Genomic DNA, 21,676 nt, shown 5'->3' on the forward strand with positions numbered 1-21,676 from the left:
TTCGAACCTTATGTACATGTCATGTTTGTGAAGGAAATCAAATTTGGCATCAACCTACAATTGAATAAGCGCAGTCCAAAAAGTAACGGCATGCCTCTTCATTGAAAATAAGTGGCCAAGGTGAAAAAGCATTATGGATATATTGACAACCAATTGGATAACTTCAGTTTCAGTAATAGTGAATGAACATATATAACTATTGACGACATGATAAACCTATGAAACTGACTGTGCAAGTACAGCTGTAAATATGGATGAATAAATCAGAAGGGTAAGAGATTGGATATCTTATCACTTTGTGAAACCCGTTAAATCAATATGTCTTAAGACAAATATCCCATAGTTCAACACAAGCTCATTATCTTTGTTGTGGTGTGTGTAGAACTGTAATTCTGATCGCTGTCTATACTCGGTGCTCTGCGACACAAAGGGGTTATTCATATGTGGATATTTTATGGGGCTATTCATTTGTGTCGAGTTTACAAGACGTAGGGTTTTTTTTGGTTTTGGTTTGTTGTTTAACGCCGCTGTCAGCAATATTCCAGCTATATGACGGCGGTCTGTAAATAATCGAGTCTGGACCAGACAATCCAGTGATTGACAACATGAGCATCGATTCACGCAGTTGGGACCGATGACTTGCATCAACCAAGTCAGATAGCCTGACCACCCGATCCCGTTAGTCGCCTTTTACAACAAGCGTAGTCGCCTTTTACGACAAGCATGGGTTGCTGAAGACCTATTCTACCCCAGATCTTCACGGGCCCACAAGACGTAGGGATAAAACATAGTTCGTAGACTATTTAATCAAACCTTCTTCATATTTCCTTAGCCATTACAATTACACTACAAAGTATAAGTATGTTAAATGATAAATCGCTTATCAGAGCTCCATGTACATTCAGAGTGTTGTTAGAAAATTTCAATACAAATCTCAGACGTAGATATGATAATAGAGAAGTTGGGGTGAGTATTTGTAGAAACTGCTAATTAGGGGGGATTAAGGATGAATTTCGTGTTAAATATCATGAATATGTATTAAATATGAACAGGGAAAAGTAAAAAATTTGAAGGTGAACAATGTTCATAAAAAAATATGTTAATAGTTCTAATTTCCAACAAATCTACCTTTTTTATGCTTGAATTTAAACATGATGTTAAGTGTACATATCACATTAAAAAAACATAAACATATCAATAATACAAAATATACAGTGTTTGATCACGAGCAATCCTAAAAGTCATAATTTAAAGAAAAGAGAAGCTGCACACGTTTTGAAGAAAGTTCAAATTCAACGACACTGAATACTTGTTTCTACATGACAATGATTTTCATGCAACTTACTCATTGTAGATACCAGTAAATTAGAAAAATTAAATCTACAATTTAGCAGTTAGGCAATAACATTCTCATTGCTGAAGGCTTGTTATTGTAGCAACTGAAATATATGTCTGTAAGTACAGAAGTAACATTTTAATGATAGCAACTGCCTACTTGACTCTTCGTTCAAATGAGTGATTGCAAATTTTACACGACCTATTTTATGCATAGATATTGGCAAATATCTGCTTACTAGTAACACCTTATGGAGAGTCCAAAGGGGCGCAAGATACACCATCAACGGTGTGAAACATATAATATTTCAGATGGGTTCAATACATAAATACGCACGCACGCAGGCCACCGCAGGCAAACCCCCCCCCCCCCCCCCCCCCCCCACACACACACACATTCATGCATACATACACGTTAAGGCATTGTACATATATAACATTGGAGCACGGCAAAGAGTCTTCTCCAGTCTTTCCCATGGCACTCTCCAATAGTCAGACTTGTCAGACTTGTCACTACCCAATACATGTATTGAGATGCACCATCGGCGAAAGGCATGTACATAGAGAACAGTCTTGATGTTTATTGTCTTCCCAGTTTAGACAACAGAAGCCTTCGTCGTTGTATCTTGGCATCCCTGGCCTTGCATTTTGGACATGTTGTAAACGGTTGTACATCTCCAGTTGAATACACATGACCTGAAAAAATATATAACAAAAATAACAAATAATCATCATAATGCCTATGTGATTGTAATGCAGTGATATGAATCGGGTTTCCTTTATAAAATTGGATACATATGAAATTCTTAGAATGTGAAACTGTACTCTTGATAATTTATATACAAAGGATAAAAAGTGCAATTTGTTGACAAATTGTGTCTCAGTGAGTGGGTGTAAATCGATAAAGATGGTCAAATACACACCTCTCAAGCAGGAAAACCACTTCCCAGACGCAGCTCCTACATTGCATACAAGCTTCAACGTTGCCTTTTCAATCTCTTCTACTTCACTACTTGGGATGATTTCTCTCAGTCTTTGAAATAACAGTTTTACGTGGTCCTGCTTCTCTTTTGTGTATGGCTTTCCTGACAACAGAATGTCTTTCAGTTTCGGCATATAGACTTGCATCAGTGCCGTCTGTCTTTCGTGAACGCAGTCAAGATATAACAAAATTGCTTTGTGCCTGAGGAGTTCATTCTCAGCATCATATTGTTCTTGTTTGCTGAAGACTTGTCTTGGTGTTCTCAGCCATTTGTAGAACATATTTGCCTCTTTTGAGCTTGATTCATGATCAGTCATAACTGGTATCATTTGATATTTGTCAATAATCTTTTTCAGTGCATCCACAAAGCAAAACTGGTTTTCCAACGCAGAGAGTCCCGCCACTGAGTTCGTGTATGCTTGACGGAGCATCATTGTTTTCACATCATGTTCTTCGTTTCCTTCCTCATCCATCACTGCCATCGTAAGACTGTTTTTCATGTCTGGAACCGTGTCTTTCTTCTCATTACAGAGCTTTTTAACAGATTCAATATTCTTCAAAGTCTTCTTGACCATTGTGCCATACCTCACATTGTGCCTGATCACTGTCTTACAGTGTGGACAGGCCTTCAGTTTGATCTCCTCTGACTTTGATTTCATGTAGTGGTCTAGTTTTGACACTTCTTCAATGTGGCCACAGTCCTCAAGGAAAACAAATCTTGCACCCGGTTTTGGATTTATTTGATTGACTTCAACTTCGTTGCAAATTCCGCATTGCTTGGGGCATGGTTCACCACAAAGGCCAATGCATGGGTGTTTACAAGGTAGTTTCTTCTTACATGGCTCATTGCAGGGTGGTCTGTCACAGGGCTCACTGCACGGCAGTGTACATCTGTGATGCTCACATTGCCATCCACAAGGTTCACTGCATGGATCACACGTCTCATTGCAATATTTGCGGCACTTGGTGTGTTGACAGCGGTTTGCACATGCTGTTCTGCACTGAGGACAATCGGAACATCGAGATCCACATGGATGTCCACAGATAAGAGTCTCTTTACATATCTTGCGACATGGTACATGCAGCCTTCTCTCGTGACATCTTGTACAATCACCTTCACATTTATGCCCACATTTCAGAAGTTCATCACATTTGGCTTCACACTGTGCTGATGACTTCCTTGCACAAAGGACATCTCCTATGTGACCACATCTGAATGTCTTCTTAACCTTTGCTGTGCACCCATGACTCATGCCACAGGGGTTTCCACATTTGTGTCCACAATCAAGAAGTTTGATACATTCGGCCTCGCAAGAAAATTCGCTGGGTTCCTTGAAGCAAGGAACCATCTGTTTGTGTTGACATTTTGGAATGACTGTTTCAACACGTATATAGCATTTTCCACATTCTTCATGGCAATACCGAGAGCACGGATGACCTTTACTGCATTGTTTTGAACATTGCTTCTTACAAATATAGTCCTTGTGTTGAGGGTCATAAGGATGGCAAAGCAGAGCACACACGTGGCCACATTCAAGTCTGAATACACATGGTTTCAGACAACCTCCTTCAGGGGCTTTCTTGAAATCATCTGGGCTTTGAACACTGATTCCTGTTTCTGTTGGGTGGTTCTGGCAATAAAGGTTCAAGGTTGGGCCCACTTTACTGTTCTTCTTGAGGTCTGTCAAGATATCCATCCATAATAAACTCTGCTGGGAAAGAAGCTCAAAGTTGCCAATGACAAAGAGTCCAATCTTTGCTCGTGACAGAGCTACACAAATGCGGTTCTCTATTTTCAGAAATCCAACACTTCCTTCAGCATTGCTTCTCACAAGAGATAACAGGATTATGTCATTCTCTTCTCCTTGGTAATTGTCAACGACGGTCAACCTAACTCCTTGGAAATCCGGTTTCATCATTTTCTTCAATTTAAGCAGTTGACCTGAATAGGTTGTAAGGACAGTGATTTGTGATTTTTCATACCCTTGTTTCAGGAGATAACTGCAGAGAGCAACTATGTATGTTGCCTCATATGTATTAGAATGACTCATCATATCCATATCGTGTTCCTCTTGGCTGCTGTGTTCTATGAAGAACATGTTGGCAGAAATCCCCTTCACTTTCTCATAGTCAAACACAGATGGGTGATCCTGCAGTTTTGGATATATGTGACGCATCACTGTGGATATTTCTGGCCTCATTCTGTGCTGAAGGGCGAGAGTGTCACAGTGAATTCCATTATCAATCATTCTTTCAAACAATGACAAATCTAGATTAAACTGTTTTGCCAGTTTATAGACTGTTGGGTTTGGCTTCAGTTGTTTGTGGTCTCCAATGAGTATCAGGTGTTCACACTTCTTGCTTAAAGTGGTGATGATGTGTCCTTCAAGAACCTCAGCTGCTTCTTCTACCACGATGATACGTGGACCAATCTCTGCAAGAGCCTGCTGATACCTTGCTGCTGCTGTAGTTGTCATGCCAATGACTGTAGCTTCTCGTAATATCTGCATGTCTTCATTCACTTGCAGCTCTTTGTACTCGGCAACAGCTTCTCTGTAGTTCTGTTCTGTTGTGCGTATATCCTTTTGCAACTTTTCACAAAATTTGTACACCCAGTTTCTGTAAAGCTTCCATCTGTCCTCCATTTTTAGCCTCCATGGGTCTCTCACACGTAATGCTGCCATGTCACGCATTCTCTGTGTGGATTTCAGCTGCTTCAGCATTCTTCGCTTAATGTTTTTTCTTGCCTTTTTTGTGAATTGAAACCCTGTAGTGTTCAATGCAAGCATTGGGTTTGTGTCAAATGTCGCAACATCAAAAGCCACATATTTATACCTTTGATTCTGAAGGCCTTTGATCTGCTGTTGTTTCATTTCAAATTCATTGGAGATGTCATCTGTATCCAAGTCGTAAATTTTACGCTGTGCTTGTACCACCTCCGCCTCTTCTTCAATATCGATCTCCATATCTTCTTTGTCGTCTTCTTCCAATTGAAATGCACCTTGGCCCTCATCTCCAAACGTTTCAATTGTCTCTTCCATGCTTCCCACTCCAAGCCATTCTACAATGAATGATCTGGGAAATGGTAAATCCATTTGGCATTCAAATTGTTGCTGTCTATGCAATCTCTTCATCATTGCTAATAGAGTGTCATAATGTCCTTTATGCATATATGGCTTCAATACATCTTCATGCATAACTGTTTTTTCAGCATCTTCCAATTTCATTCCAGTGTCTTCAATTTGATATTGAAGGTCAAGCATTCTGTGTTTTGTCTCCCATCGCCTTTTACCAACATTTCTCATATCTCGATCTTTGTCCCTGTCCTTCCTGGCACTTTGTCTATGGGCTCGCAATGAGCATCTTTCAAGCTGCTCATTTGAAATTCTGCTGCCAACTCTGATGACACTGCCCTTGTAGAAACCAATAATTCCCTCTAGGAACTGGTCCAAGGCATGATTTGTGTAACACACGATCAACATCGGTGCACGATGCTGCTTTTTCCACATCTGGTCATTATGAAGCAGAGCCTTGACAATTTTCAACCCAACGTAAGTCTTTCCAGTTCCAGGTGGGCCTTGAATGATGGAAAACTCCTTTGTCAAAGCTGTTTTCAGGGCTTGGAACTGTGAATTATCAACATGGAGTATCTCTGGAGAAGGCCAATCAATGTTGTCCAAGACATGAACCCTTTTTGCACATTGTGAACCAAGACTGAAGAAATAGCTAACTTCACGTCGTTGAGTCAGAAGATTTTTATCTTCTCTCAACTCAATGTCGTCATCTATCAGTGGGCGCAAATCAAACTTCGGTGATCTTCCATCAATTTCTAATGTTTCTTGGAGATACCTTGGAGGCTTGACATCATTTTTACATGCAACGATGTACCTTTCAAAAGGCAGTTCTCCCTTCTGAATTTTCTGTAATCCCCGTAGCACATGGCGATAAGCTTCAAAGAATGCTGTCGTTTCCACCATGACAAAATTTGTGTCAAAATGTCTCTTGTCAAGGTCTTCAGACTCTTCAAAAAGTACATCAACATACCCCTTTTTCAGTAATATAGGATCTCGCTCTGTAATGGTGGCAAACAGCAGTGTATCAAAATTATCCTTTGAAAGACATACTAAGGATCCATAAATGAGTCTCTTCGTATTTTCCCACCTCACACGTTGAAGATTGCTCACATCAAAAGATAATCTGTGAAGTAGGCCATTGTTTGAGCATAATGTCCTGACAATGTGCACATCTTGATATACTCTGATATCCTTCAATCGCTGCCCACGCTTACCAGGACCTTCTGCTACAAGGTAAGCTTCTATGCCTTCTCTCAAAGGACAAATGAAATCCTCCCTCAGAAGTCGGAATTGGACATCCAGATAATGGTCCAGATCCCTGTAGCCACCCACAGATTTGTTCTTTCTGAGGAATGGTTTCTCATTGGGATGGATATCATCAGCACTTGGGAAAATAGATACATGTCTGAAATCATCGGGCGGGACTCCCTCTTTGTGTTCATCCCTCTCTGTCCACCTAGTCCTTTCATGATCAAGCACAGTAATCTTCAGTTCCTGGAGTTCCTTGATGTTTGACAAAATGTCCTGATCAATGATGTCAGATGTTCTTTGCAATTTGTGAATGGCAGTTGTCAAGAGACTTTCCAAACCAAGTACCTTCATTTCCATGGCAGAATGAGGTAGACGAACATAGAGTTCTTTCATGAATATTGTCAGGTCTCTGATTAAGTTTCTTCCTTCAGCTTCACATAACGAAAACCGGTCAAAGCTTTCCAAAACACTTGAAACATGTTCATAAAACTTAGACTCTTGAATAGTCAGTAGAATCCTGTTGAAACTTCCCGGGGCAGTTGTGCAACGACAAGCCTTTGCTATGAGACTCGCAACAGTATACACTTCATGTTGATTAAGGGATTGTCGATTCAAGAAATTGCCAATTCCGTGATCCAATCCAAGTGTCATTACAATAATTGATGGGTCCTTTTCCTTGAGTTCTTCAAGTTGGGTCAAGTTCAGGCCACGTCCACCGCCTCCTCGTCCTCTGCCTCGTCCTCTATGACCCTCTCTGTGATGCCCTCTCCCTCTATCTACATATGTTCCTCTTCCTCCAAAACCCCATCTGTTGTATCCTCTATCTCTGTCGTCATAGTGTCCACCTCTACCTCTTCCTCCTCTCCATGCTCTTTGTTCACCAGTGATTGGTCTGTTTGTCGCCCATGCTCTGAATTCCCCTCTTCCCCTTTCTTTCCGAGATCTTCCCTGGAATCCACCGCCATCATCTCGTCCTAGAGCTAACCCTCCACTCCGACTGTGCCGATGTTTGTGTTCTACGCTGTCTCTATGCTCGTAACATCTAGCAGAGAGTTTGAAAGATCATATATTAGTCAATTTTGGCACTATATATCTAAATTGAATTTATACATTTGACAATCAGTTTCGTTACATATAAACATTCAGCACTTAAAATGACAATATATTACATGTTGATAGGGTCCTTTTGAAATAGCATTTTATGTCAAGTTTATAATACGACAATAAACGACAATAAAGGATTTTATTAAATCTCTTGTAGTGCTTACAAAATGATGAATTGACTCTTACTCGGAACTCCCCGTGAAGATTCCGGGGTAGAATAGGTCTTCAGCAACCCATGCTTGCCGTAAAAGGCGACTATGCTTGTCGTAAAAGGCGACTAACGGGATCCGATGGTCAGGCTCGCTGACTTGGTTGATGCATGTCATCGTATCCCAATTGCGTGGTGATATTAATCACTGGATTGTCTTGTCCAGACTCGATTATTTACAGACCGCCGTCATAAAGCTGGAATACTGCTGAGTGCGGCGTTAAACAAGAAACCAACCAACAAACAAACAAACAAACAAACAAACTTACTCTGAGGGAAACAGAGTCTCCGGTGATGAGGAACGCCTGTACATCGCTTTGGATTATCCAGTCATTCTAAAAAAATAAAAGCAATTACATTCTTTAAATACATCCAAATGAAGTTCACGAAACCCATCAAGGTAAACAATCATTTGTCAGCAAAGAATAAAATATTTTAACTACTAATTGGAACAGCATTGGGTGTGCATAAAGCTCATAACTACAACCTGTTTATTATATAATCGGCCTTGTTCAGAAATAACACATATCAGTATCACGTTGCCTCAGCTCTAGTTTCATTAGGTTCAATGTGAGCATTCAGTATAAATAACGTACAGTGTTTGTAAACAGCCTCCTTGACAATCTGCTAGACAAGGACAGAATGCATTGTGAGTGAACAGAACGAGCACTGTTTTGAAACGCCATGTATGCATGTCTATTATCTACACACGCAGTCTATATACCATAACTGCTGGCATGCATATAGACTGTCTCACAGTCCCTGAACCACATTATTTCCCCTTCAGCCCAACCCTTTCTGTTATGCAAAAGCCCTAAGTGAAGCCAGTCTAGATTTTCCAACAAAATGGGACGCCTTTTCAATTTAAATGGAGTTATTTGTTGCTATCAATATTATATATTTACAGAGTCTAAGCGTTAGTGTAACATGCATACAACACAGCACAGTGCTAGGTCGACACCAACAGCGCGCGGATCACCTTACTATATGGTGCTACATAATTAATAGGCATCATGAACAGAACGAAAACTGACTGAGGAGTCCCCGATTGAAGGAATAGCCAGATTCCATTAGACGTGAAAAGCAAATTAGCGGTGAATATATAAATGGATTGCTGAAAATCAGAGTGAGTGAGTGAGTTGGGTTTAACGCCGCTTTTAACAATCCATTCATATCACGGCGTGTCAGCTTAATGTGGGAGTAAAGCCCGAAGTGACGCAGGTCTCAGACGTTTACCACTTCGGTGAAACCCACGAGCACGGGTATGGTGCTGACAAACCTAGAAACATAATAGGGGCGAACCGGGATTCGAACCCACAATCATAGGTATCTGGCGTGCCCAAGGGACGCAACTCTGCACAGCGAATCGCGGCGCCTTAGACGACTGGGCCACCCGTGCCCCCGCTGAAAATCAGAATTGTAGCACCACCACTAACTCAGTTTACAGTAGGTAATACTCTATACTATTCTAACAAAGCTAATGTGAAATGACAAGGTAGACACAATTTTGCCTTGCTTGACAACGGTATAAGGATCTATACCGAAACGTCGCTTTTTACAGTATTAAAGAAGTTGTTATCCATAAAATTGTGTCTACCTTGTCATCCGTCGACTTCTAAGTAATCCCTATCAAACAAATGAAGGTGAAATGAACCGTTCAGACAAAGAGTGTACATGTATTATGTGGACACGTGAACTTACCTACCTGCAATGTTTAATCTTATCGCAGAGAATGAACCTGCCAAGCAGACCGCTCTCCCTTCACGATAACGTTTGCAGTTTCCGAGAACTGGCGATATTACTCAGAATATGTCTGACGTCATGTTGAAAGCAATGGTGGGAAATTCGTCTACTTTCGGTTTTGCTTTGCAGTTGTATAGGTTTTTTAATCGGGTTTTCATTATGATCATTGACGTGGTTGTGGTGGGGACATGTCTCTATGTATATATTATTTGTATAGGTTCTGTGTCTACTGGCTGTAATGGTTAGTTAGTCATCGACTGGTGTAGCTCCACTGCAATGAACCCGAGAGCCTAAAATGTTTAAACGACCATATATTTTCAAGAAATATGTGTAAAGCTGTGTGATCAAGTATAAATATTTTAGGGCAAACTTGAGCATATTTATCATTCACCACATGTAGCTGTTTTGTAAAAGAAGGATTTATTGATGTCAGTAAATATCTTTGTCAGTATCTTAATTCCACAGATACTGTTCCTGTAGCCGAAGTCGTCTACTTTGCTGCACAAATCAGTTAAATTTTAAACATTTTTGTTATTTGTGTTACAGAACAGCCGGTTTGAGCAATGCACTGTTACGACAGTGTTAGGGTAGGTAGGCGCCTCCTAACTGTGAGAGTGAGTGAGTATTGCTTTCCGCCGCATCATCAATGTTGCCTGCTATTTGTATACAGAGTGCATTTAACTGTTTTGTGTTTCATGTACACTGTGTTAGTTTGACAAAAACACGACATTGATTTAATGCATATATGTCAATATGACCCCTTCCAAAAAAGTTTCTTCTTCAAAATTAACAGGATCCCTTGTATCTCAGGCTTACATCCGACAAGCAGTGATATAACTGAAATCTTGGACACAGTCGAGACCATCTGCTTGACACTGACACCATAACTCATCCCCATCCTCATCTGTACTCGACTTCCACAAAGTCTTATCATGTGAGTGAGTGTTGTTTTACGCTGCAGCTAGCCAACTTGCATCGCGGGGGCCTATAAATAATCGGGCTGGACAAGACAATCCAGAGGTCGATAACATCAGCAACGATCGGGTATGATGACACACAATCTGCCATTGTAACCACCCGATCCTCAATAATGGGCTCTTGCAACAAGGTTGGTTATGGGGGTTCTTCGGCGTTGGGAGCCCACGGACGATGAGAGTCAGTGTATGGGACATGTTTTGCATGTTTCGATTTGGTCATAAAAGTTTGTTTGTTTGTTTGTTTCTTGTTTAACGCCTCACTCAGCAATTTTCAAGCTGTATGACGGCGGTTTTTAAATAATCGAGTCTGGACCAGATAATCCAGTGATTGACATCAGTAGCATCGATCCACGCAATTGGGATACGATGACATGTATCAACCACGTCAGCGAACCTGACCACCCGATCCCGTTAGTCGCCTAGACAAGCATAATCGCCTTTTACGGTAAGCGTGGGTTGCTGAAGACCTATTCTACCCCGAATCTTCACGGGTCTGTTCACAAAAGTCATTTGCACCTCAATAAGTAAAGCTGTTAAGCAAAAATGATGTTTTCATGGAGCATGCATTATTTCATTGTTATTTCAGGATGATAAGATTGCAGGAAATAAAATAGTTTAGTGCGTGTAGACATCACTGCTGTAACGGAATGGATATACTGCCAGGAATACTAATATTACTCATTGATGGCTGGCGGGTGTGAATGCAGTGGTAGCCCTCGCGAAAGCAGTAGCAGAATGGACATCAGCTGTGTCTAGCTGTAGCTGAATCGGTGTTAGATGTGCTGAATTATATTATCCTGAGCGGCAGCAAAACTATCAGTAAATTCAACAGTTTGCTATAGTACAGCTGTCTCGCATTACGTGCGTGGGCAGAACGTGTCATGTCAATATCACCTTGCTTGTACATTGCATGTCGCGCCATTGACCTCCCATGTCAGTAGACATGCAGTCAGGTGTGAATTTCAGGTTGCGCCCTGTCTGCCAACGTATACTTTTTTACTGTCATGATTCATGTTTTAAGATAACCTAACCTAACTATTAGTAAACATGTTTGTCACTAAATGTGTGTAATGTACAGTATGTGTGAGGAGATATTTGAACGCGTGCATAATAAATCAGCAGTATTTATGCATGACTGTTATACCATTCAACGGTAAGTATTAGAAAAAACAATGTTTACTTATATGGGTATAAATAATCTAAAATGTTGAAAAATGCTAGTCCGGACTGGTGCCAATTTTATACTGCTAGCCCACTGAGTAAGATCGACACATCAAAGTTCGATATAACGGTGTTTGACTGTAAATAATACATATGTACGATGACTGGCATCTGTTTTTCTGAACTAACAATTCAGTAAGTGAATTCAGATAGTCAATCCCCGGTTTCAAACAAAGGAAACATCTAGTAATGAATAGTGTTGTTCTCCTTATTGTTTGAATAACTATCCGATCCATTACCTACTTTCTTAACGGAAACAAACTTTGGCCGTTAGGTGTCAAAAGTGTTATTTAGATGTGTTACAGAACAGCTGGTTGTGCCATGTACTGTTACGTCGGTGTTTGGGTAGGGAGGTGTATCTCCTAACTGTATGAGTGAGTGAATATTGTTTTCCGACGCATCAACAAGGTTGCATCTATTCTCGGCGAATATAACTGTATGAGTGTATTTAAATTGTGTGTCATGTATACACAGTGCTGGTTTGCACACAGATATTAATTAATTGCATGTATGCCTATTTGACCACTTTCAAAACTATTTTATCAGGCTTACATCTTATATCACCATACGGAAATAAGAGTTCATCATTCTTCATTCTCCTTTGTCTTAAAGCTGAATTACTTCGGGTTTTCCTCTTTCAAGTTGACAAGCAGAGTCCGGAATTATGACAATATAAAAGTGCTAGCCCACTGAGATACCATGCCGCAGTTTAACACAAATACCCCACTCAGACACAGCGTCGGACTCCGTGCCGACCAGTCCTTGTAACAACATATACCATCTTAAAACGTCTTTTGGTATGACGCGACCGAACCCCCGACCTGACGCTCTCCGAACGACTGAGAAGCAAAAGAAACTATTCCTTAGTAGATTTTATCATGTTTCATTTTCAATTGAAATTATAAGTGAGCGATATCATATAAAAATGGAACTGTACTTGCCTTAGTCAGCACTCGAAGAATACAACTACATGGTTTAATATTTAAAATATAATTTGAATTGAAGCTTGTAAAAATTAAAATCAAACCGCATAATGCACAACTGTTGATGATTGACTTGTTGTTGTCTTTGAAAACAATCAATATTTGCTTTTTTTCGTCACAAATATACAACATTTCAAACAAGGTAGGTGTCATGTGTTTGACAGGTCATTTCTTACCCCTGTCTTCACTGTACCATCACATTATAATCAGCTTTTGTTCCGATTTGTTATCTCCTCCGAGAGTCAAAGATACGAATTTGATTAGATTGCCTAAACAACGGTGTGTCTTACATTGCGCTGTGCACTGATATTGCGACATATTTGTCGTGTATTTGATTTGATTTGAATGTGTATTTTATACACTCGCTTTAACCGGCAAAGTGACAACTTTAGTGGATGTTCATATGTTAGTAAAGGCAAATATTAAGTTTGTTTAATACTTTTATCATCTAATATGAAAAGAAACCCGGAAGTTAAGCGAGCCAATTGTAAATATATATTCAGATAGATAATTGACGTATATGAACATACCTTTTTGCATGTATGCCATAGACTCTGTTAACACAACACAACACAGCTCAGCACAACACACCTTTCCTGACTTCAGCTCTTACATTTACGTTGTGCCTTTTGTTTAACACCCAACACAGCATACGAGGAAAACACAGCGATTCAATACACACTGCCTTTGGTCGTGGGACGGACACAATAACTCCACATCCGGGTCATATCCCAGCATGCATCTATCTCCGACCCGTAATGCCAGGTCATGTCAGAATCACCTTAGGCTGTCAGGATACGTTCCTGCAAGGAGACCCGTGAAGATCCGGGGTGGAATAGGTCTTCAACAACCCATATTCGCCGTGTAAAAGGCGACTATGCTTGTCGTGAGGGGCGACTAACGGGACAGGGTGGTCAGGTTCGCTGACTTGGTTGATGCATGTCATCGCATCCCAATTGCGTGGATCGATGCTCATGATGTCAATCACTGGTTCAGACTCGATTATTTACAGACCGCCGTCATATTGCTGAGTGCGGCGTTAAACAACAAACAAACAACACCACACCACAATGCACTACACCACACATCAAACAACACAACACAACATCACACCATACCACACACACCACACACCACACCACACCACACCACACCACATCACATCACATCACATCACATCACACCACACCACACCACACCACACCACACATCACATCACATCACATCACACCACACCACACCACACACCACACCACACCACACCACACAACACAACACAACACCATATCACATCACATCACATCACATCACATCACACCACACATCACATCACATCACATCACACCACACCACACACCACACCACACCACACCACACAACACAACACAACACCATATCACATCACATCACATCACATCACATCACATCACACCACACACCACACCACACCACACCACACCACATCACATCACATCACATCACATCATACCACACCATGCATTACACAACACAACACGAGACCTAAACACACCAAACCACACCACACCACACCACAACACAACACAACACACCACAACACAACACCTGGCATGAGAATCTGTGATGCACGGGGTTTTAATGTATTTGATATCAACAACAAGGTGCAAATGTGTTTGTATATCTCCGCTGTGACAGACTGACCCTCTCACAGGAATGTGGGACAGACCACATTCAGTGGCAGCACGATGATTGAAACGCCAGCAGTGGTGCAGGGGAGATAATGCGGCAATTTCTACATTCCTCGGCGATAGAGGGACGTGCAAGGCTCTTTCCCTTCCTTGTTCAGTGGAATCTCCAGGACAGGGATGAAGGGCTTCGTCGAACATGCTCATGGCGACGTGCCGAATTTATTAAGTTATCAACATGATATGTACACATTCCAAAAGTAATTACTGAAATAATCAACATAATATATGCAAGTGCTCTGCGTAATTTCTGAAGAAATCAACATGATATATGTGCTACACCCAATTTGTGCAACTGCCCATTTGCGTGCAATGGGCAATACAGCTTGTCCAATGCACCCAATGTGCACACAATCATCTGCTCATTGCATGCAGTGGGCAATAGTTGTGAATGAGAAATAATTCTCCAAATATTTCACAAATTGACCAGCTTGCTCATTTCACGCAGTGGGCAGGTAATTGTTCTGCCCAAAGCACGCAATTGAAATTGGTATTGTTTTCTTGTTTTTATTAAAGTAAACTCTATTATTAAGTGAATAAACTGTATTGAATAACAACCCAAAAAAAAGTCATCTTAAGAAACTTTATTTTCTAAATAAAAACACATATCAAGCAGTGTTATCTACATATAAAGAGTCTCCGAATGACATCGCCGCTCAGTTGAGTCACAGTGTGCACAGGATTTGTGGCTATTGCATGCGGACGGGTGGCTTCGTAGTAGAGGGAGTGGGCTGTATACGGGTGGGTGGTACAGGGTGTTGGCTGTATACGGCTGGGTGGTACAGGGTGTTGGCTGTATACGGGTGGTTGGTACAGGGTGTGGGCTGTATACGGGTGGATGGTACAGGGTGTGGGCTGTATACGGCTTGGTGGTACAGGGTGTGGGTTGTATACGGCTTGGTGGTACAGGGTGTTGGCTGTATACGGGTGGATGGTACAGGGTGTGGGCTGTATACGGGTGGGTGGTACAGGGTGTGGACTGTATACGGGTGGGTGGTACAGGGTGAGGGTTGTATACGGGTGGGTGGTACAGGGCGTGGACTGTATACGGGTGGGTGGTACAGGGTGTGGGCTGTATGCGGGTGGATAACAGGGTGTGGGCTGTATACGGGTGGGTGGTACAGGGTGTGGCTTGTATACGGGTGGGTGGTACAGAGAGTAGACTGTATACGGCTGGGTGGCACAGGGTGTCGGCTGTATACAGGTGGGTGGTACAGGGTGTTGGCTGTATACGGGTGGTTGGAACAGGGTGTTGGCTATACACGGGTGGGTGGTACAGGGTGTGGGCTGTATACGGCTGGGTGGTACAGGGAGTGGGTTGTATACCGGTGGATGGTACAGGGTGTTGTCTGTATACGGGTGGTTGGAACAGGGTGTTGGCTGTATACGGGTGGGTGGTACAGGGTGTGGGCTGTATACGGATGGGTGGTACAGGATGTGGGTTGTATACGGCTGGGTGGTACAGGGTGTGGGTGGTATACAGGTGGGTGGTACAGGATGTGGGTTGTATACGGGTGGGTGGTACAGGGTGTTGGCTGTATACGGCTGGGTGGTACAGGGTGTTGGCTGTATACGGGTGGTTGGTACAGGGTGTGGGCTGTATACGGCTGGGTGGTACAGGGTGTGGGTTGTATACGGCTTGGTGGTACAGGGTGTGGGCTGTCTACGGCTTGGTGGTACAGGGTGTTGGCTGTATACGGGTGGATGGTACAGGGTGTGTTCTGTATACGGGTGGGTGGTACAGGGTGTGGACTGTATACGGGTGGGTGGTACAGGGTGAGGGTTGTATACGGGTGGTTGGTACAGGGTGTGTTCTGTATACGGGTGGGTGGTACAGGGTGTGGGTTGTATATAGATGGGTGGTACAGGGTGTGGGCTGTATAAGGGTGGGTGGTACAGGGTGTGTTCTGTATACGGGTGGGTGGTACAGGGTGTGGGTTGTATACGGCTGGGTTGTACAGGGTGTTGGCTGTATACGGGTGGATGGTACAGGGTGTGGGCTGTATACGGGTGGGTGGTACAGGGTGTGGGCTGTATACGGATGGGTGGTACAGGGTGTCGGCTGTATACGGATGGGTGGCTTCGTAGTACACGTAGCGGGCTGTATACGGGTGGTAGGTAAAGGGTGTGGGTTGTGTATGGGTGGGTGGTACAGGGTGTGGGTTGTATACGGGTGGTAGGTAGTAAAGGGTGTGGGTTGTATATGGGTAGGGGGTGGTACAGGGTGTCGGTTACATGTGTTCCATGTGTACAAGCATAGTCGCCTTTTAGGTCACGCATGGGTTGCTGAAGACCTTTCGTACCCTGGATCTTCACAGGTCTATTCATTGAATGATAATGGTGGATATAAAAGCTGTAACTCATCGAATAATAATCGTTAGCATTGAGACCCGTGAAGATCTGGAATAGAATTTTCTTCAGCAACCCATGCTTGTCGTAAGAGGCGACTAACGGGATCGGATGGTCAGGCTTGCGTAGATCAATGATCACAATGTCAATCACAGGATTGTCTGGTCCAGACTCGATTATTTACAGATCCCCGTCATATTACTTGAATATGGCTTAGGGCGCCGTTAAACAAACAAACATGAGCTTAGACAAGATGGATACGATGACACAGAATCAAGCTGATCGCCTGGCCCACTTAGTCGCATCTTACAACAAGACTAATACAGGTTAAATTTGAAGTCATCAAGGTTCTGTTTCTTTTAGCATTGAAGTAAATCGTACATATATATGGATCGAATGGATCGATGATCATTGGAGTGCATAACGTATAGACTATCAAACATCACGATTTGGGTAACTAGTTGCATGCTGTAAACACCCTTTAAATATAATTTAATGTTTGTCAGCACCATATCCATGCTCGTGGGTTGCACCAAACTGGTAAGCGTCTGAGACCTGCAAAACGTCGGGCTTCCCTCCATAAACTAACACATGGCGATATAACTGAAATACAGTTCAGGGTGGCGTAAAACCCAATTCACTCACTATATACATAATGGTAACATTCCAAACTACAAATATCCGTAGTACAGACAGAATGTATAATTAATGAACTACCCCCTCTTCACTAATGACATAGTTATGGGCAATTACACATGTAAATGCGACCTTTTTATGACACCCCCAACCTGGTGATATCTGCAACCCGACCAACCTCACCCGGCAGGTTTGTCGTCACCATTGGACGACCATGTCATATACAGAGGGGGGCGAGGGGGGGTTGCGGGTGGTGGCTGTGGTGTTTGTGTGTGTGGGGGGGGGGGGGGGGGGGGGAGGGGGGGGGGGATGATTATGTATGTTCTAAGCTTGTAAATTTCCTGTCATTGCTTCCTGACATTCATTTCTTTCTGTAAACATTTGCTTTGGACCCGCAATGCATTGTTATTTTTGTGTGCAAAAACCTGAGGCTAAATTATTATCTTTCTCGAGCATGAACTGCAACAAAGTTTCTTATAAAAAAACAACATCCAGTGACAGACCCACCTCCATCACCAACTTCTGTATAATCCCTACAGTTTTGTATAGGAGTTGTTATTCATACGTTCTTGTTATAAGCGGAATATGTGTGAATTCGAAGTTTGTGCGTAGTTCAATAGTGCGTAGATTATTGGTGCTTTTGTATTGGTAAACATTGTCTTCAAAATATCACATATATCGTTGATATAAAACATGTGTCTTTAAAAAAGTCGTAATGGAGATATCTGATTTGCAAGAGAAGTTAATGATTCATACCATCACAAACTAACTGCACAAAGTACATTTTGGACAAGCCGGGCGAGTCGCTTGCTCCACGTGTGTTTGTTTACAAACTGATTTATTAATAGATAAAGCGTTGTGATTGGTCAATAGCTTAACCTCCTTCCTCGATGCGGTAGTTTTATGCTCGATTGGGGCCAGCGAAGTGAATGAGTAGCGGCAGCGAAACACCGGTGGTTGTGCTGTTTGTATGCAGAGCGACACAACGACCTATCGCACGGTCACGCTTTTCTCCCTGCTGTGTCAGTTGACAGTTATTCTGAAGGACAAGCTGATTTTGGATAGATTTATCTTCCCGATATTTACATTTTGCATTGGAATTACGATGTGCATGCGCAAAGAGGACCCCGCACGTTTTGACAACAGCAGCCAGCGAGTCATCGGACAGAGAGCATAACGGTAATATATAGTGTTTGGCTATTCCGTTGTCGCAGAGGACGGACGCGTGTGAGCGTCATAAAGACATCTTTCTTGTGGTTGGAATTCTTTCATTTGGAAGTACAAGTTTTTTTCGTGACTGGAAAATCGCCTCCATACACCTTTTTGTCATTCCGGAAAATTGCCAAGGAATTTCTTCAAGACGTTGCGACAGGCAAGTACAACTGAGTGTGAAATGTTCCCGTTTTTCTGACCGATTTTCAAATATTCGCACTCTGTTCGTAATGTGGGAAAAGTCACATCCCTGAGTGCTTAGAATTCCTATCTGCTTACTGAAAGCGGGGCTTGGCAGTCAGACAACGGAGCAAAACATCTAAGATATCGCAAAACGAATTTTACGAATTAGCCATGTCAAAATTATCCGGTCTGTCATGTGTGGGTATATTCTGGGCAGTTCTGTCTCTTCTTGCAACAGTGGCAGCAAGTGTTGGATTCTATATGCCTTACTGGCTACATGGAGCCTTCAGTGATTCCACACCCATATATTTTGGAGTATTTCGAAGATGCAACTATCCTAAATTAGACGACGATGGTCACTTGGTGATCGTGCGCGAGTGCGGTAGATATACAACTTTCTGGGATATACCGAGCGTGTTTTGGCAGATTGCGACCGTCGCGGTGGGCGTTGGGTGCGGTCTGGGGCTGCTTGTCTCCATGACGGGGGTGATGTCGGTGTGTGTCAGGGACGTCATCACCCCCGTGGTCGGCAAAGTGGCTTCGGCGATGCAGCTGTGTGCAGGTGAGAGTTGTGGCCTCTTAACATGATTACTCATATCTTATTCATTGAATGATAATGGTAGATCTAAAATCGCTTCCGTGACTCGGGTTGATATTAGTGTCACTATCTCCGACGGAAAGCATTCACCATCATCATCATAGTAATAATAATAATAATATGTATGTATTCAACATCATCACATTTTCATTCATTACTGAATCTGATCCGTTTTATTACCGTTATCATTTAATGAAAAATGATGATAAGTATATATAATCATATTTATGCTTATTGTTTTCAGTATTATAACAATATTTATTTTTACAATACTTTTGTACAACACATTGTGTGACATACAGGTCAACTGGATCGTGTGTTCAGGTTCGCTGACTTGGTTGATACATGTCATCGATCCCAATTGCATGGATCGATGCTCATGATGTCAATCACTGGATTGTCTGGTCCAGACTCCATTAGTTTACAGACCGCCATCATGTAGCTGGAATATTGCTGAGTGCGCCGTTAAAAAACAAACAACAGTTATTTTAAACAAGCTTATATTAAAATAACATTTTAAAAATTTGTTCAACAATGTTTCAATAAATGTGTAGATATTGTCTCTTGGTACAATGGTCCTAAACAACAATGTATATAATTATTCACCCTTCCCATGGGATATTAAGTATATCAGAACTCAACACAATCACCGGCTTAACAGAATAACAGATAATTGCAATTAAGAATAAAATGTTAAATAGTTAATCCTTCCCACTGATAGCCATACAGCCCCAAACCTTTCTCTCAACAGATCATTCAGCAGATTTCACAACACAACCTTACCTATCCAGATTATCCCAGCCTTTGTAGTGTGTGGGGGCTAAACCAACACAATAGCCACATCAAACAGTTTGATTAAGCTGAGAGGTAATTAAGCAGTCTGTCAGCCCAAAGCTTTTCATTGTGGAAACTACATTACGTAATACATCCCAGATACCATACAGTTCTACAAAACAGTTATGGTTACAGGGCCGATTGTCTCTTCATTAGGCTGCCTTGTCTCGTCAGAGTGATGATAGTAAACAATGCTAAGACAATGTCAATTTGCAATGAAGCTGTGACTCACCAAGACTACAGCGGACATAAGGCCTTGTCTCGAAATGGGAGCCCAAGAACCTGTACATGCGTTGAAGTGACATTGCCAATTGCAGGCTTCACTCAGTTGTGAAATTAACAACAGTGAAATTGATTTGTTATAAACCTATTTTGATATTGTTACATAAGGCATGTGAATTATGAATAATTAGTGTTTGAGTATTTATGTATATATTTTTTTCTGATATTTAAAAAAATATTTTTTTTTATGATTCTCACAATACAGTATTCTGTGTTGAGGGATAGTTCTTAATTTAGGAGGGTACAAATTCCTTTTAAAATAATGTTGAGTGTGAATAATGTGCTAAATTTCTATAAACATTTGTGAATTAATTCAAGTCACAGACTGCTTGTCCGAAATTTTGCAATTAAGATGCATTTTGTTAAATCAAATAGTTGATGCGCTGTGACTCATGTTTCTTTGATTGAAATTGACATTATTAGAATTGACCACAAAACAAATTACTTATTGATTTTGTAACCTAGCAACAAAATGAATTATCCATAGAGTGAAGGCTTTGGGTTTTTTTGACTGGTCTTGAATTTCAATTTCTCCAAGCTCCATTTTCATAAAGACGACATGCATTGAATTTTGAAAGACATTGAAGTGCGAGTGAAAAGACAAACAGTCAGTTCCTTAAAAACTTGGAATTTGGTAATTTTGAATAAAATTCTGAAACCTGGTTCAGCCTGCTGTGAGAAATCCGGAAGTTGAAATGTTTAGAATGTGTCATGTGCATGACAGTGAATTGACATGTGAATTCAACATGAACACAGCTCATTCGACCTAGTCCTGCACCATGACCGTGGAATATATTTATTTTATGAAAAAATAATAATCTAGAAATGCATACAAAAGCAAGTCTAGCCAGCTCAAAGAGTCAAGAAGGATATTGGAATAAAGGAATACCTTATAGTATTTTGCTGTGCATAATCCTTTTCCCTTGAAAGTCGTGAATGCATTTATCAACAACAAAAACATGTCTGCAGCTCTTTATTGT

At 41.6% G+C, this 21,676-nt stretch overlaps 2 protein-coding genes across 4 annotated transcripts in view; one reads left to right on the forward strand and one right to left on the reverse strand.

Annotated features, from left to right (window-relative positions):
• Positions 1-1,732: 1,732 nt before the first annotated feature.
• On the reverse strand, positions 1,733-13,560 carry LOC139447876 (NFX1-type zinc finger-containing protein 1-like). 3 transcript variants are annotated; one of them, XM_071229356.1, is made up of 4 exons: positions 13,409-13,560; positions 8,224-8,289; positions 2,259-7,684; positions 1,733-2,031 (listed from the first exon to the last, which is right to left on the reverse strand). In XM_071229356.1, the coding sequence occupies exons 2-4, from the start codon at positions 8,265-8,267 to the stop codon at positions 1,916-1,918; spliced, it is 5,586 nt and encodes a 1,861-aa protein (XP_071085457.1). In that variant the 5' UTR covers positions 8,268-8,289; positions 13,409-13,560; the 3' UTR covers positions 1,733-1,915. The 3 variants fall into 3 exon arrangements, with proteins under 3 accessions (XP_071085457.1, XP_071085456.1, XP_071085455.1); XM_071229355.1 differs by lacking the exon at positions 13,409-13,560 and adding an exon at positions 9,656-9,731; XM_071229354.1 differs by lacking the exon at positions 13,409-13,560 and adding an exon at positions 9,660-9,719.
• Positions 13,561-18,520: 4,960 nt separating this feature from the next.
• LOC139448062 (LHFPL tetraspan subfamily member 6 protein-like) overlaps positions 18,521-21,676 on the forward strand; it is a 68,346-nt gene continuing 65,190 nt past the window's right edge. Inside the window, exon 1 of the mRNA XM_071229564.1 lies at positions 18,521-19,544. Within this exon, the coding sequence (XP_071085665.1) occupies positions 19,154-19,544 (391 nt within the window). The 5' untranslated portion in view covers positions 18,521-19,153. The remainder of the gene's footprint in view (positions 19,545-21,676) is intronic.

Source organism: Haliotis cracherodii, unplaced genomic scaffold (genome assembly GCF_022045235.1).
Source record: "Haliotis cracherodii isolate W230 unplaced genomic scaffold, xgHalCrac1.p SCAF_7, whole genome shotgun sequence".
Classification (NCBI taxonomy): domain Eukaryota; kingdom Metazoa; phylum Mollusca; class Gastropoda; order Lepetellida; family Haliotidae; genus Haliotis; species Haliotis cracherodii.

Bases quoted from the DNA above. Each gene is read 5' to 3' on its own strand.
- LOC139447876 (XM_071229356.1), bottom strand. From the start codon at position 8,267: ATGTACAGGCGTTCCTCATCACCGGAGACTCTGTTTCCCTCAGA. The intron at 7,685-8,223 runs GTAAGTTTGTTT...ACTCTCTGCTAG, and splicing joins GAGACTCTGTTTCCCTCAGA to ATGTTACGAGCATAGAGACA. The intron at 2,032-2,258 runs GTGTGTATTTGA...ATATTTTTTCAG, and splicing joins GTGGTTTTCCTGCTTGAGAG to GTCATGTGTATTCAACTGGA.